The following is a 17,681-nucleotide window of genomic DNA, read 5'->3' as shown; positions in this document are numbered from 1 at the left end:
TTGGTACTGATTGTGAGTGAGTTTCCTGAGGTGTTTCCTACAGATTTGTAGGATTTGCCACCCGACAGGGATATTGACATTTGCATTGATTATCTTCTAGGCACTCAGTCTATTTCTATTCTTCTGTACCGTATGGCTCCAGCTGAGTTGAAAGAATTGAAAGATTAGTCATATGATTTGCTTAATAATGGAGTCATTAGACGTAGTGTTTCACCTTGGAGTGCGTCAGTGTTGTTTGTTAAGAAGAAGGGCAGATCGATGAGGATGTGCATTGACTACCGGCACTTGAGCAAGTTCACAATTAAGAACAAGTATTTGTTGCCTAGGATCAATGATTTATTTGACCAGTTTCAGGGTGCCAAGGTGTTTTCCAAGATTGAGTTGAGATATAGCGACCATCAAGTGAAGATTAGGTCATTAAATGTCCCTAAGTCATCTTTTAGAAATCGATATGGTCATTACATACTCTTAGTGATGTCATTTAGCTTGACTAATTATCCAGTAGCCTTCATGAACTTAATGAGCTGGGTGTTCAAGTATCTGGCTTCCTTCGTGGTTGTCTTCATTGATGATTTTCCGATTTACTCTCGTAGTAGAGAGGAGAATGAGCAGCACCTACGGATTATACTTTAGACTTTGAAGGATCGTCAGCTATATGCCAAGTTTTTAAAGTGTGAGTTCTAGTTAGACTCAGTTACCTTTTTGTGTCACGTGGTGTATTCTGAGGGTATCAAGGTGGATCCTAAGCAGATAGAGGCAGTTTCAAAACTAGCCTAGAACTACTTCAGCTACAAAGATTCGGAGCTTCTTAGGTTTGGCGGGTTACTAACATTAGTTTGTAATATGGGTTTCTTTGAGAGTATGGCGCATGCAGGAATACATCCTATAGTTCCTGCTACTTCTCAGAGAAGAAAATGATGGATATGTTCCATAATTGTTTGCTCCCTATTTTGATGGTGATCCAGCAGTTAATGCCCATGACTTCTTAGATAAAGTCCATGTGCTTTTAAATAGTTTAGGCCTTATTGTGTCTAATGGAGTTGACTTTACTACTTTCCAAATTAGGGGACCATCTAAGAGATGAAGGCAGACATATGAGCAGGGCAGGACAACAGGATCACTAACTCTCACTTGGACTTAGATTTCATAGCTAGAGATGTTCAAACGGCTCACCAAGAGGGGCGTGTTGCATGGTCTGTTTAAGCATTTATGTTAAGAGGGCATGACTGCCATTGAGTATTAGGAAAAGTTTGTTTGAGTTGTCTCATTATGTTGTTTTATTGATTCCCACCAAGAAGGAGAAAATTAAGAGGTTTATTGAGGGGCTTAACTTTGGTATTAAGATCTGGATAGCACAAATAGATATAGAACAAAGGATTGGGCATGTCTGTGGTCACGATACATATGCTTCTGAGGCTAAAAAGCCTCGTGGCTCAGGTGGTTTCAGTGGTGCCTTGTTTGATGGCAAGGAATATTATGGTAGTGGCCATCATGGAAAGATAGTTTAGTCAACACTTTAATTTTCTCATGGTGCTCCTACAGGGTAGTCATATTTCAGTGTACCTCCAATTCATGGTTCTTATAGTGCACATATAGGATAGTCCCAGTAACATGAAGGTTCTCTTAGGGGCTCTTTTTAGTGTGGAAATTTGGGGCACATTAGGGAGAATTGTCCTCGACGCCAAAGATGTACCAGTCACAGTCAGCAGGGAACTAAGGCTATGATTCCAACTCCAGTTACTACAGCATCACCTAGCAGCTATGGGTGGTACTCAGCCTAGTAGGGCTCGTTCTAGATATGGAGGTCTGTTAGGTGATGGACATGCTCATTGCTATGATTTTTCTGGTAGGCTAGAGGCGGTTGCATCTGATGCTGATAATCACATGTATTGTCTTAGTTTGTCGTAGGGATGCTTTGGTATTATTTTATCCTATTTGTACTTATTCTTATGTGTCATCATATTTTGCATCATATTTAGGTATGCATCGTGGTTCTCTTGATATTCTTGTTTATATGTCTATGACTACTGAGGATTATATTATTATAGATTAGGTTTATCGCTCTTGTGTGATCACTATCGATGGGCAAGACATGTTAGTTGCTCACTTGCTATTGGATACGGTGGACTTGGAGGTGATTATTAGTATAGATTAGTTATCTCCATATTATGCTATATTGGATTTTTGTGCTAAGATTGTTATATTGGCTATACTGCAATTTCTTAGGTTGGAGTGGAGAAGGGAAACTTAGTCACTCCATGAATAAGGTGGTTTTATTCTTGAAGGCACAACGTATGGTTGATAAGGTATGTTTGGCCCATCTAACTTTCATTTGGGATACTAGTGCAGAGGTAGTAGTTGTAAGGGAGTTCACGAATGTGTTTTCTATAGATTTTTCAGGTATTCCACCTGATAGGAATGATGAATTTGGCATTGATTTGGTACTCGATGCGCAACTTATATCTATTTCACCATATTATATTGCTCCAGCTAACTTGAAGGAATCAAAGGAGAAATTACAATATTTGTTGAGTAAAAAGTTATTAGACCAAGTGTTTTTCCTTGGAGTGCACTGGTATGTTTTGTTAAGAAAAATGATGGTACTATGAGGAAGTGTATAGACTATCAGTAGTTGAATAGGGTTACTATCAAGAACAAGTAAGCATTGCCTCGTATTGATGATTTGTTTGATCAACTTCAAGGTGCTAAGGTATTCTCTAACATTGAGATCGAGTTATCATCAGGTGAGAATTAGAGCGCCGGATATCTCCAACACAATTCTTAGGACTCATTATGGTCATTATGAGTTCTTGGTGATATTATCTGGCTTGACTAATGCTCCAATGACATTTATGAATTTGATGAATCAGGTATTCAAGCATTATTTGAATTCTTTTGTTATAGTGTTCATTGATGATATCTTGGTTTACTTTCGTATTAAAGAAGAGCATGACCAATATTTAAGGATTGTGCTTCAGACTTTGAGGGAATGGAAGATTTATGCTAAGTTCTCCAAGTGCGAGTTTTGGTTGGATTTAGTTGCCTTCTTAGGTCGTGTGGTGTCCGGTAGAGTTATCAAGGTTGTTCCTAAGAAGATTGAGGTGGTTTAGAAAATTCCTAGACCTACTTATATTACGGAGATTCGGAATTTCTTATGTTTGGTAGGTTACTACCGTTGCTTTGCAGAGAGATTTTCATCAATTGCATCCCCAATGACTAAGTTAGCTCATAAAGGTCTTTCTCTTAGATGGTTTGATGAATATGAGGTGAGCTATTAGAAGATCAAGACCAAATTGACTACAACTCCAGTGTTGGTGTTACCCACGGGTTCAGGGTTATATATGGTGTATTGTGATGCTTCACCCATTGGTTTTACGAGTGTATTGTGTAGGATTGTAGGGTAATTGCCCATGCATCACGACAGCTGAACATTCATGAGAAAAATTCTCCTACCTTGATTTGGAGTTGGCGGCGATTGTGTTTGCATTAAATATTTTGAGGCATTGCTTGTAAGGTATCCAGTAAAATTTACGTTAATCACCATTTTCTTCCACACCTTTCAAGCAGAAGTACTTGGATTTTAGGCAGTAGAGGTGGCTTGAGTTGATTAAGGATTCTGATATCACTACTTGTATCCTCCTGGGAAAGCTAATATTGTAGTGGATTCTTTGTGTAGAAAGGAGGAGAGTATGGGTAGTCTGGCATACATTCTATTTGAGGAGCGTCCTGTGGCTATGGATGTTCAGGCGCCCTTGGCCAACATATTTGTGAGATTTGATGTTTCTGAGCCTCGCAAGGTACTTGCTAGTGTTGTTTCCCAGTCATCTTTGTTTGAGCAGACTAAGAGTCGCTCGTATGATGATCCTCATCTGCTTGTACTTAAGGATACTGTGTAGCAAAGTGGTACCAAGAAAGTTGTCATAGGTGATGATGGTGTTATGCAACTTTAGGGTGGACTTTGTATGCCCAATGTTGATGGCTTAGGGGATTTCAAACTTGAGGAGGCTCAAGGTTCACGGTATTCTATTCATCCAGGTGTTACAAAGATGTATTGTGATTTGAATCCCGATAATTGGTGATGCGGGATGAAGAAGGACGTTGTTGGCTATGTTTCACGGTGTTTAAACTATAAACAGGTCAAGTATGAGCATCAGAAATCAGGTGATTTGACTCAGAAGATGGTTATACCACAGTTGAAGTAAGAGCATATCACTATGGCTTTCGTGGTAGGCTTACCACATACTTTGAGGAAGTTTGACAAAATTTGGATAATTGTTGATAAATTGACTAAGTCTATGCATTTTATACCAATTTTGAATACGTATTTAATGAAGAGGCTGGTAGAGATTTATGACCGTGGATAGTTTGTTTGTAGGGGTGGCAAAATGGATAAAACAAAATAAGTAACCACCCATATTATCCGCTAAAATATGGGTTGGATAATGAACATTTTAAAAACGGATCAAATACGAATATTACCCATATTATTCATATTTTAAATGGGTAACCACTATTTATCCATGGGTAATAAAGTCAAAACCTCCCCCAAAAGCATTTTCGCCCCCTTTTACCCCAAAAGCATCGCTAAATCCAAAAGCATCACCATATTTCTCTCACGCTCAGACACTCAGTTTCCTTCCCCTCTCTCTCCCCCCCCCAAATTTTACCCTAATTCCCAAACTTTTTCTCACTTCAGTTTACCCTAATCCAAAAGCATCCCCTCTCTCTCCATGGATTGAATTTCGTCACAGATTAACAGTGCAAAAGGTACCAACGTTTTTCCCTATTGATTCAATTGCTTTATTTTACTTCTTTTTTACGAGAATAGCTGCAGTTCTCTAGAAAAAAGTAAAATCCGAACAAATCATACCATCGAGCGATGATTGAAAACATTAGCCTTATCTTTCATATGAATCGAAGCTGTAGATGAGCAATTATTGCCGTTTGGACTGGACTAGCTTTTGTGACATAATGTGAGTCTTTGAATTTAATTTTGAAGAATTCCGGTATTGCGTGGCAGAAAATCATCTAATAAATTATGACTCTGTCCGTTTTAAATATGGTAAGTCAATGTGACGCTGTTGGGGTTTAGTTAAAAAACGAAGTTAAAATATGGTAAGTCAATCGTCTTTGTCCCATAAGATATGCTAAATTATTTTACCCATTGTTCACTTGGCTATCTCAGTTTCTTTCCCCTATGCTGATGAGTGAAAACATTTAGATGTACTCATTATAAAGCAGAATTGATGTCTTGTCAAATATGGTTTCGTATATTTTAATCCATGGCATGGTTGTGTTTAAGTCCGTCTGCAATGTGTTAGTGAGTTGCTAGTACTACAAGTTTCTAATAATTAAATCGGCAGTTAATTGATTTGAAACCATGACTTGCATTTCCCTGCTACACTTGTTATTGGTTTCATCTTTTAGAGTTAAATGTAAAGATTGGGAAATTTCTTCCGAGTTCTATTCTCTATTCTTTTTCATCACTATGTGATTGAATTCTATTCATTTGTTTGTTTTCATCATTATGCAATTGAATTCTTTTTACTTCATCTTTAGGTAGAGATGTCAATGGAAGGTATTGATGATTCTTGTGAACAAAGCTCTTCAACTACGCTAAAACGAGAAAAAAGACAAACGTCTACTGTTTGGGATTCTTTTGTTAAGGTAGTAGAGCCTAGTATTTATAGTGATGGAAAGATTAAAGTCAAATGTACGCTTGTGAAAAATAATATATATACGATTCTAAATTTGGAACATCGAATTTGAAGCGTCATTTGGTGATAAAACATCCATGGGATACTGCAAAAGAGGGACAAAGTGTACCAATAGATCAAAATATTTATCGAGAGAAAATGTCATTGGCCATAGTCAGGCCTAACTATGCTTTCAGTTTTGTTGAATATAAAGGCATCAAGGACCTTCATTTATACTTAAATCCCGTTGTCAAGCACATATCAAGAAACACAGCCAAGTCAGATATCTTGAATATGTATGCAGGCGAAAAAGAACTTTTGAAAAGTGAGCTTGCAGTTATTCCTAGTAGAGTATGTTTAACATCAGACTTGTGGACTTCAGTAGCATCTAATGGGTATATGTGCGTTACGGCCCATTATGTGGATTTAAATTGGGTTCTTTAGAAGAGGGTGTTGATTTTTCGTCATGTTCCTCCTCCACATTCAGGCGCGGTTTTAGGTCCCTTATTGATTAGCTTTCTTAAAGAATGGGGAATCGAAAAGAAAATCTTTACCCTTACTTTGGATAATGCTACTTGCAATAATGGTGTAATGGATAATTTAAAGAATCATTTGTCTTTGATGCGTTCATTAGTTTGCGAGAGAAAGTATCTTCATGTCCGTTGTGGGAATCACATTTTGAACTTAATTGTTAAGACGGGCTTAGAGAAGGTTGATGCAGCTATTACAAAAATTAGAGAATGTGTTAAGTATATCAAGAATTCAAAAACAAGAATAATAAAATTTGTGGAGTGTCTAAGTAATCTTGGTCTACCATGTTCTAAGAAGCTACGCCAAGATATGCCTATTCGGTGGAATTCCACTTATCAAAAGCTTGAAAGTGCTCTTCAATATCGGGAAGCTTATATTCACTATAACTTGCTTGACATTGATTTTAGACACGGACTTTCTGTAGATGAATGGAAAAGGGTCGAGATTATAGCTAAGTTTCTTAAACCATTTTATGACATTACGACTTTGTTTTCTGGATATAAGTATCCCACGACTAATTTGTATCTTCCTAATGTAGGGAGAATTGAAATATTGTTGGAAGAACAAAAAAATAGTTGAGATTCAGTGATGAGTGAGATGGGCACTTTGATGTTGGTGAAGTTTAAGAAATATTGGGAGTCGTATAGTGTCATTTTATCTATAGCTATTATCCTTGAACCTCGATATAAATTGAAGTTTGTTAAGTTTTGCTTTTCAAAGCTTCATCCCGAGGAGATTGCTAATGAAAAAGTGAAGGTTATTGAACATAACCTACAATTGTTGTTCAAAGAGTACTTAATACCTTCGACTACAACCTCATTATCAGGGGATCATGCTTGTAGTAGTGGTAGCAATGAAATGAGGGATGCATTTGATGAGTTTGATGAATTTGAGAGTCAATTGGAGTCAAGTATAGGTAAAACACAACTAGACTTATATTTGGAGGAAGCCACTCTTGACCGTAAAACAAATCCGAATCTAGATGTACTTGGCTTTTGGAAGGATAACAGGCATAGATATCCAGAACTCTCATTAATGGCACGAGATGTCTTGAGTGTTCCTCTCACCACAGTAGCTTCTGAATCTACGTTTAGCATTGGTGGTCGTGTCCATTCTTCCCGCCAATGCGGAGGCAAAGCTATGTACTAGGGATTGGGTTTGTGAAAGAGAAGGTAAATTAATCTTCTCTAGATTGATTTATTTTATTTTTTTAATAACTAATAAGTTGTAATATCTTATTTTTTTTCTTCTTAAATTGTTTAAGATCTTGATGATGGATCCGAGTCTGACGAAGAAGATGAGATTGTTGTTGATCTTCAACCTTATCTTGCGAAACTTAGAGGTAAACCTTATCAGGCTTGGGACTTTAAGCTGTTTCTCCTTCTGGGAACCTGAGCTTTGAAGTGATTCTTTCTGGTGAGTTTTGTGTTTTCGCTCCCCTCTCTTTTGGTTTTTCTCAGTTTGTCATGAATAAAGATTAAAATCGCTGCATTAGGGTGGTTTTTCTTTATGATATCACCCTTCTTATGGCTCAATTCAAGTCACTCTATTTCTGGAACTGATGTAAATCTTGCACTTTCTTCTGCTAACGCATCACAGAAGGCTCTGTGTGTTATAAAGCTGTCCTTTCTGTTCACTTTTCAAGAAACAAGAAGGAAAAAAATACTCAAACTTGGTTTATTAGTTGCATTAAAATTCAGGACATAGATTTACTGCATGTATTTCCACAAACTTGGTTTATTATCACTTCATTTTTATTTCTGGACAAATATACACTATCAGTAGTACTCATACATATTTTGGTTGTTGTTATTGCAGTATGTCGGTGTTGGTGTGCATATCTCGGAACGTGCAGCTCGAGAGGCTACTACCGGTTTTGTTCACAAACGTCTAAAGCATGATGTTCTTGGTCAAAGTTCCGCTTTCTGCCACAAGTTGCATCGGCTACCACAACATTTTTATTGTCTTTCAAATGACTGCTGTCAACTGGATATGCTATTACAATGTCCTAAGGGTCTACTTTTGTGCATTTTGCTTTGTAAACACTTTATAAGTATTTTGCCGGTAGTTTAAATAAATTCTGCTAGTACATTTTTGACGTATTTTGCTGGTGTATTTCAATGTATGTTGCTCATTTGCTGCTACAATTAGTGTCAAAAGAAGTTATTATATATGTTCTGCTGTAGTGCTTTTACTTCATTTGTCAGTCCTGAGTTGGAAAAATCCTCTGTAAATGCGGGGGTTCAACAGTAGAGTTGTATAGGAATGAATTTTGTACATGTAGTTGATGGTTGTCAATTGTATCTTCCTCCGTTTTGCTTGATGATCAACTGGGTCACTGAACAGTTGAGGCTAATGTGAAGCCATGAACGGATAATACGGTTAACCGTTTTATCCGCCGGTTAACCCGTTTTTTATCCGTATTAAATATGGTTCGGGTCGGATATTTTACTCGTTTTTGAATTACCCGTTTTTTTTTTTTTTTTTTTATTATACCCGAACCGTATCCGACCCGACCCGCATGTTTGACACCCCTATTTGTTTGCATGGGGTGCCTATTTCTATCATTTCAGATCAGGATAGACCGTCGTGTTCTGGGATGGTAAAAGTCGCCGGATTTAAGGTGAGTCTTGTTGGTGACTGGTCGTTGAGCTATGGTGACTGTTTCACATCCTATTTTTTATGGTGTTAATGGTGTTTTGGAGCTGCTTTTTAATGGCTTTGTGGCCGGTTGAAGGTGGTTTCAATGGCTGGTTTTTGGATGTGTTTAATTGGTGGTTAGCGGAGCTCCGATGGAGGCTCACATGGTGGAAACACAGCGGTGAACGAGTGATGAAGATGACAGCTAAAATGGAAAATGAGAAAGATAGTGATGGCGCTGCGGCACTACTGCTTTAGCTACTATTTTTAGCTCTAGGGATTCCTAATGTGCTCTCCCTCTATTGTGCTGTGCATCGTATAGTATTTATAGTGAATGGGGTGTGTGAACATGTGAGATGTCATGTTCAATTTTCATGTTTGCTCTCAGTCACTCCAATCTATTCAAATATTCAAATATTCAATTTTCATGTTTACCCAGACTCATATCTAACTTTTAAGTCTTAATCAAAGTCTAAGTCAATACTAAAAGTCCATTATCGATCAGTGGGGTCAATTCTAGGAGCGTGTTACGTTTTTGGATTACCAAATTATAAGGTATCCACACATGTAATCTGTTTTTAAAATGTCTTAAAAATAGAGAAAATAAGTCTGAAATCGTAAAAAAAAGTCAACTATTTATACACACCCCCATGATCTCGGATGATTGAGATGGTCCAGACTCATCCATAATCATGGTCCAAATTCTATCGGATCAGCTATGCATTGCCAGATCCACTCGAACATTTCTTGGTCAATCCCCTTCTGCGATCATAACTGTTTACCCGTAAAACGGTACAGTTGAATTTATACGTGGTTTCTAGATAAGTGAACTAATTTGATCCTGAAATAATACAATAATTGAATAATTGTACAATACTTAGCCTTAAAATGTAGATGAAACAGCATAAATAACAGTTCTGGGAACAAGGTTTTCAGGGACAGCAATGATAAGATCAAAAAACGGAAAAATAAGATTGTGTCAAGCTTTGTATAAAATGTGGTGTAAGTTTTGCCAGAAAATTCGTGTCCTTTACAATGATAACTGGGCTCACTATTTATAGCTGTGTCTAGGGAAGGAGGTCCTAGGATCGTGCCCTCCTTTAATGTCAATTATGGGGGTCATTGACGAAGATGTAACGGTGAATATAAATGCCAAATTCTCTGTAACGGGTCGTCGCTCTTAATGCTGCAGAATATTCTTTATTAAATGCTACCGGGCGCAGAACATTTAATACACCTTTATGAACGTTATCCCTTCTGGTGATAACCGAAATGGCTGCGTTCGGTCTTCGTCCATCCCCGTCTAGGGTTCCACGTGTCTTTCCTTTAGATGACCACGTGTCATATCATATTTCACCCTATACAATAGTAGCATAAAAACCTGCACCAACACCTTTTTTACCACTGGATGTGATATGAATGTGCTTAACCACCTTTGGCCTAAACCCAAACCATACCAACAAGTTATAAAACATTAATATCATCATGTAAATGCTATCAAAACTTAATTTGGAACAAAAATGAGGAGAATGAGGGGTTGGGTTATTAGGATTTGGGAGGTTATTGAAAGTGCAGGGAGGGGGGGAGGGTGAATTGTGATTTTTCTTTTCTTTTTCACAGTAGTCGACTAATTTGAGTTCTAGTCGACTGGGCTTTTCAGCAATTGAATGAAAAAGATAAATTGCAGAAAGTAAATGACACGATATATTTTTATACTAATTCGGATTCAGAGTGAATCCTACGTCCAGTCCCCTTAGGTTGCAAGGGTGATCTCTTTCAAGTATGAAGTGACTTAGTATAGATGAGTTGATGTTGTTGCACAAAAGAGGGTTAGCACTTCCAAAGATAATATCATCAACATAAACTTGAATAATAAGATTACCTCCTGATGATCTTTTGATAAATAATGTAGTATCTACTTTACCTCTTTTAAAGTCGTGATCAAGTAGAAATGAACTAAGCCTTTCGTACGAGGCTCGTGGAGCTTGTTTGAGTCCATATAGAGCTTTAGTCAACTTATACCCATGGTAAGGGAATTTTGAGTCTTCAAAACCAGGAGGTTGTTTTACATATACCTCATCATCAATAAACCCATTTAAAAAGGCACTTTTGACATCTATCTGAAAAAGTCTAAATCATTTGAAGGATCCATATGCAAGAAGAATCCGTATAGACTCTAGTCGAGCTACTGGTGCAAAGGTTTCATTGTAGTCGACTCCTTCGTGCTGTGAGTAGCCTTGGGCTACTAATCTGGCTTTGTTTCTCACGACCTTTCCATCTTGATTAAGCTTATTTCTGAAAATCCATTTTGTTCCAACTACAGTAGCATTTGCAGGCTTAGGTAGAAGTTTCAGACTTGATTTTTATTAAATTGATCGAGTTCTTCCTGCATTGCTTGTACCCGGCTAGACTCTTTTAAGGCTTCCTCAACCTTCTTTGGTTCAATCTGAGAGATGAGTGCTACTTTTGCCTTTTCTTGAGAGCTCCCCTGATTTTCATTCCTTCACTTGGATCTCCTATGATAAACTTTTGAGGATATTCCGGTTCACTCCCCCACTCATTTAGACATGTTGCAATCGTATAAGTAGTTGACTCCTTCTGTGATTCTGGTTGGCTGTTGACAGGCTCACTAGTTGATTCTGTGACATTGTCTATCATATCAGTCAACTTTTGAGATCTGCTTGACTCTGGTGTTTCTTGACTGATATCTTCATCACCTGCAATAATTTCTTTCTCGGTCATAGTGTTATTTTCATTAAATATGGCATGTACTGATTCTTCTACAAATAAAGTACATTTATTATAAACTCTAAAAGATCTACTATTTATGGAATAACCCAGAAAAATACCTTCATCACTTCTTGGATCAAATTTTCCAAGATTGTCCTTACCATTGTTGTGGATAAAACACTTGCTGCCAAAAGAATGGAAATAACCTATGTTGGACCGTTTACCTTTCCATAATTTATATGGAGTTTTCTTCAAGATAGGTCTTATAAGACATCTGTTGAGAATGTGGCAGGCTGTGCTTACTGCTTCTGCCCAAAAATGGTTTGGCAGGGAATATTCCAATATCATTGTTCTGGCCATATCTTGTAGAGTTCTATTTTTCTGCTCAACTACCCCATTCCGTTGAAGTGATCTTTGAGATGAGAAGTTGTGAGTATATCCTTGATCATTGCATAAATCTTCAAATGCTCTTCTTTCGAATTCTCCTCCATGATCACTTTGAAAGGTAGTAATAAGGTACCCCTTTTCTCTTTCAACTTTCTTACAAAAAATGTCAAAGTATTTCAAAGCTTCATCTTTGTGAGATAAGAAAATCACCCATGTAAAACGTGAGTAGTCATCAACAATAACAAAAACATATCATTTTCCTCCTATGCTAGTAGTTCTGGGGGGTCCAAACAAATCCACGTGGAGCAATTGTAAAGGCTTGGTGGTAGATACAATGTCTTTGCTTTTGAAGGAGTTTCTGGTTTGTTTACCAATTTGACATGCATCACATACATGATTTCTAGGAAATTTGAGTTTAGGGAGACCAATAACTAAATTATGCTTGGAGAGTTTCTCAATAAGATGCATGCTTGCATGATCAAGTTTCTTATGCCACAACCATGGATCATCAGATATAGATGCTAAGCAGATGTGACTATCTAGATTTTCAATACCATCGAGAATGTAAATATTTCCATACCTTTTTCCTGGGAGTATTATTTACCTGTCTCATCTTCAATAGCACAACCTGTTTTCTTGAATTTAACTTCGCACCCTGAATCACATAGCTAACTTATACTCAGGAGATTGTTGCTGAGTCCTTCAACAAGATACACTTCAGTAATATTACAATTGTTATTGAATGGAACTGTACCAGTGCCAACTATCTTTCCTTTTGAATCCTCGTCAAATTTGAAACTTCCTCCATTTATCTTTGTAACTTCTTTGAATAGGTTTTTGTCACTTGTCATGTGACTGGAACATGCACTGTCTAAGTACCATTTTCCTTTTTGGCTCTTTCTGTGGTGTTCCTACAAAATCGAATTATCACTTTTTTTTAGGTACCCAAGCTTGCTTGGGTCCTTGTTGGTTAGTTCTACTAAGATCGGGATTGTTTTTCGATTTCCAAATCCATCCTGAAATATTAGATTTATGAAATCAACAGAAAGAATATTTATGTCCACTTTCGTTACAGTAGTGACACATAGGGGCTGATCCAGTTTTTGATCTACCACTCGTGTTAGTACTTGTGGACTCAGTTCTAACCGGTCCTTTTTCAGTTGACTTGTAAGTCGCCTGGTTAGACTTGACAGAACTGTTACTGGTGGATTGTGCGTTACATTAAGTTGCATTTGCAATTCCTGAACTTCATCTTGAAGTACATCTCATTCAATTTCACATACTTCAAGCTTGAGTTTCCAGTCTTTCTTTTCCCTATTTAGTCTCATTAGTTCATTCATCATTTTTTGAGACTCTTTTAGAGTAAGGTCAAGAATATCCTGCAATTCATTGCATCTATCACAGTTATAAGATCTTACCTCGCTTGTTTCTCCTCGTGCCATGAAATAATTTTCATTATCTTCTTTGCATTCATCGTCTGATGCATCTTCATCAATCCAACAACCCGAATATTTGTTCATGTCGTTTTCCAGAATGGTCATGAAGCATATATTTGCTATTTTCTCGTATTCCGAACTGTCTTCATCACTCCAGCTTCCGAAAGATTTGTTTTTATTGAATCCTCTGGAAACCTTTCTTTTAAAATCTGGGCATTTCAGCTTGAACATGCCCAAATCTTCCACACTCATAACATTTTTCATCATTCTTGTCTTGTTCATTATATTGCCTGGTTCGCCTAGGGGGAATCCTACCTCTTCTTGTGTTTCTGTATCTTCTTATTAAACCATCCATGTTCCTTGATACCATATCAATCTCTTCTTCAAGAGCTTCTGGGTCGTCATCAATATCATTTTCTGGTCTTTCAGTAGTATCTTTGAAGGCAACTATTTTCTTCTTTTCTTCCTGGTTTGTTTTCTTGAGGTGAGTTTTCTCGAATGCTATAAGATCTCCTCGAAACTCATCATATGAAAGTTTGTTTAGATCTTGTGATTCGAGTGCAACTACTTTTGTCTGCCAAGTGGTAGGTAGACTCCTTAGAATTTTTCAAACTTGATCACCACTTGAGTATGGTTTACCAAAAGCTTTTTGATCGCTAATGATTTTGCTGAACCTTACAAACATTTCCTCAATGGATTCTCCTTATTTCATCTGGAAGAGTTCATAGTCATGATCAACATGTTAATGTGAGTTTCTTTCACTTTGCTGGTTCCTTCATACGTAACTTCCAGTTTATCCCACATTTCTTTAGCCGTATCACAACTTGAGATTTTCTCATATTCCTCTCCACTTATAGTATTATAGAGTAAATTTTGTGCCTGAGCATTAACCTGGACAACTGCTATTTGCTCGTCTGTGTACTCATCTATATCTTCTGGATCAGCAGGTGGTTGAGTTGCTGCTGGTAGTGGATAGATCCCTTTTTTGATAACGCGTCATATTTTGATATCATAGGATTTTGTATATATTTTCATACGCACTTTTCAATGAGAAAAGTGTTGTCCATTGAAATATGGTGGCCTAACTTGCGATGTTCCTTATTGACTGAGTGCTCCAATAATTACTTGATTTGCTACGATCTTTTCTCACAAGCTATTAAGCAAAAAGTGTGAGACTAGCTCTGATACCAATTGAAAGTGCAAGAGGGGGGGGGGGGAGGGGTGAATTGTGATTTTTTTTTTCCGTAGTGATCGACTAATTTGAGTTCTAGTCAACTGGAATTTTCAGGAATCGAATGAAAAAGATAAATTGTAGAAAGTAAATGGCACAATATATTTTATACTGATTCGGATTCAGAGTGAATCCTACGTCCAGTCCCGTTGGGTTGCAAGGGTGATCTCTTTCAAGTATGAAGTGGATTAGTACAGATGAGTTGATGTTGTTATACACCAACAACTTTTTTCACTCGTTCTTCTCTCTATAATTGATATAATGCCTCACCAGTGTTCTTTTCTCTCTCTTCATAGTTACACAAGAAATCTAGAGCAGATTACAGTATTTTGTTTGAAGTAGAACAAAGAGATTGAAGTTGGTTTGATCAAAGTATATTCTCTTCAAGTCTGGAACATATGTATATATATACTTCGTTAGTCCTTCTTGACTCTTGAATGACGTGAATCTTGAGAGATTGCAAACCCAAGGGAGTTGATCCTTGAAAGGAATCATAGATTGATTCTTTCTAGGAATAAAGTTAAATTTTCGTTGATCTTCTTTGATTTGTGGTCTTGACAAGCTTTTCATCCGCTAGGCATATCTTTTCGTTACTTAAGTGATTTGCGATAGATCCCTTGATTTCTGGCTCAAACGATCTCCAGTGCAGCGTTTTTGCGATCTCGTTTTTCTTTGATTTGGGACCTTCCTGTAATAGCTTCCGTCAATCATTTATCGAGTATCTCTGCTGCTTCTTCCTTTTTCATCTCTAATCATTGATTCTTTACCTTGCACTGCTCCCGGTAATAGATTGTTTCGTTAATCTATTCTTGAATGATCTTACTTCTTGATTCCTGAAAATCTCTTTCTCAAGGTCAGGGTGCCTCCCACCATTTTGGCGACTAGAAACTACGGAAAGAAAATCTGAAAGTATATTTATTCATTTATCTACTTTTTTCCATTGATAAAACCATCAAAATTTCAACTAATGTTTTTCCCGTCAAAGTTTCGATTAATATTTTTACCATCGAAAAACCGCCGTTGAAATTTATGGAATCTTTAGTAGTGTCAACTTCCATTTAGTTAATTAATCCATGACGAGGAGGCGATGTGGTTTTTTTTTCAACGAGCTGATGTAGTTCGACAAGTGGTACTTTTTTATATTGTTTTGATGCAAAATTTGGTAGGTTGCTAGTGTAGTTCCCTAGCAGCAATTCTGTTGTTTGCTTAAATAATCTTGAAATAATAAAATCTTCCTGATATTGCTGTCTGATTCGTTATATACTCTTTGAACTCAACTAATCATTTCTTCCGATATACAAAATAGAGAACTTTACTTTAAAAGATGTTCAATCAAACCATTTGTTCTTCTATATTAAGCAAATAATTACATATGGAGACAACTGGAGCTATTCACGACGAGTCATGTACATTGAAATTGGATCATCTAGCCCTGAGCAACCAAGTAAACCTTGTTTATACGGTAAGAAAGTTTTCTTCTTCATCTCTTTCAACCATTCCCTCTTCATCTTGTAATGCAACTCATGAGCCGAAATTGGTACCTTCCTCCTCCTCGAGCTCGGTACCGCTGCTCCCACATTAGTACTATTCGATTTAGCATCTTCTTGACGGGCTTTCTTCACCAACTCATACTTGTTCAGCTCTTCTGTATTGCTAGTTGCTCGACTCTCAGAAGCACTTCTGAATAGCAATAAGTCTTTCAGCTTCCATTTTCTGTTCCAGAGTGATATCAATGATGAAACTGAAGACGAATCCGAAGAAGAACAAGCAGCAGTAGGAGAGGTCTCTGTGTTTTCTTGATCAATGTTTTCATTGTGATCAAATAATAGCAAATCAGAAACTCTCAAAGGAGATAATGATCTTGTTGCTTTGTGCCTGCTGCTGGGACTTGAAGAGTTTGAAGAATTTTGAGTTCTTTCCCTTCCACGACTATCATTTTGACTTAAAGGCTTGATTCTTCCTCCATCAAAGAGCTCATCAGCTGCTGATATTGACCTTTTCTCCAACTCATATCCACTAAATACAAAAGTAAAATCATCGTCGTGTGTAGCGTTAGTTTCTTCATAAAGGGCGGGGATACGGGAAGGACTGAAAAAGAATGCATCAAAACGTTCAGGACTTGAAGGAGCACTTATATAAGGAGTAGTACAAGCACTGTCGTCCAAGTTGAAATCTGCAGATGGTGATGGCAACATCATTTCCATCTCCATTAATTTCTGTACACAAAATTGTGAGCACTTTCTTTGGTGAGAGAATAGGCAATTAATTAGCTTGAGAAACTGGAGAAGAGCGAATGATGATATATAGAAATATATAGGTACATGCAGGGGAGAGTGCGTGGAAGTTGGAAAGACGAAGGAAAGTGATATGATTTGATTTTAATTGATGATATAATACCACGTACTAATATGCTTAAAATAATATTAAATCAGAGGAGGACAAAAACTTTTAATGATTAACCTAAATGAAAGTGCACATGACATTAGATTATTATATTTAGTTTGTTTCGGTCAGAGAAGTGCTGCTATATTCACCAATTACCCTTAACCTAATTCTATTTGGATTATTGAAATTTTGAAGCAGAGGAGGACAGCATAAACTTTTGGTGATTAGATAAAAAGAAAAACAACATGACATTTTGATTATTATATTTAGTTGGTTTAGTTAGGGTCAGAGATGTACTGCCGATGCTATATTCACCGGTCACTGGCCTTTAACTTTTTATGTAAAGTGGGAATCAAAAATGAATTAAACATAACCTTTCTCAATTTTCCAACTAGCAAGTCAAGGGATGGAAAGGAAAATTATAGAGAAAATAAACATGAAAAAATAAAAATAAAGAAAGAAAGATAAAGAATATACTCAACTTTTATTTTCTTCATTTTGTTAAAGATAAACGCTAGAAGGAAACAAATTAGTCAGTTTTCCATGTCGGCTAGAAAGAAGCAAAATATTTCATGTAAGAGAACCTTTTGTTTCACAAAGACTGACTTTTGGTTATTGATGTTGGGCATTTATATTTTTATATGT

General features: G+C 37.0%; 1 protein-coding gene and 1 long non-coding RNA gene across 2 annotated transcripts; one reads left to right on the top strand and one right to left on the bottom strand.

The window, feature by feature from the left end:
* The first annotated feature begins 4,592 nt into the window (after positions 1 to 4,592).
* LOC104088936 (uncharacterized) lies at positions 4,593 to 8,426 on the top strand. Its single transcript, XR_684657.4, has 4 exons — positions 4,593 to 4,767; positions 5,560 to 7,399; positions 7,492 to 7,643; positions 8,046 to 8,426. It is a non-coding gene; the product is annotated as an uncharacterized lncRNA (long non-coding RNA).
* A 7,466-nt stretch (positions 8,427 to 15,892) lies between these two features.
* LOC104088937 (uncharacterized) lies at positions 15,893 to 16,942 on the bottom strand. The gene has a single exon (XM_033654196.2). It carries the CDS (start codon positions 16,859 to 16,861, stop codon positions 16,040 to 16,042), a length of 822 nt encoding a protein of 273 aa, XP_033510087.1. The 5' UTR covers positions 16,862 to 16,942; the 3' UTR covers positions 15,893 to 16,039.
* Positions 16,943 to 17,681: the final 739 nt, after the last annotated feature.

The sequence above is a fragment of the Nicotiana tomentosiformis genome, chromosome 3 (assembly GCF_000390325.3).
Source record: "Nicotiana tomentosiformis chromosome 3, ASM39032v3, whole genome shotgun sequence".
Lineage (NCBI taxonomy): Eukaryota > Viridiplantae > Streptophyta > Magnoliopsida > Solanales > Solanaceae > Nicotiana > Nicotiana tomentosiformis.
This window is presented reverse-complemented; position numbering and strand designations above follow the sequence as displayed.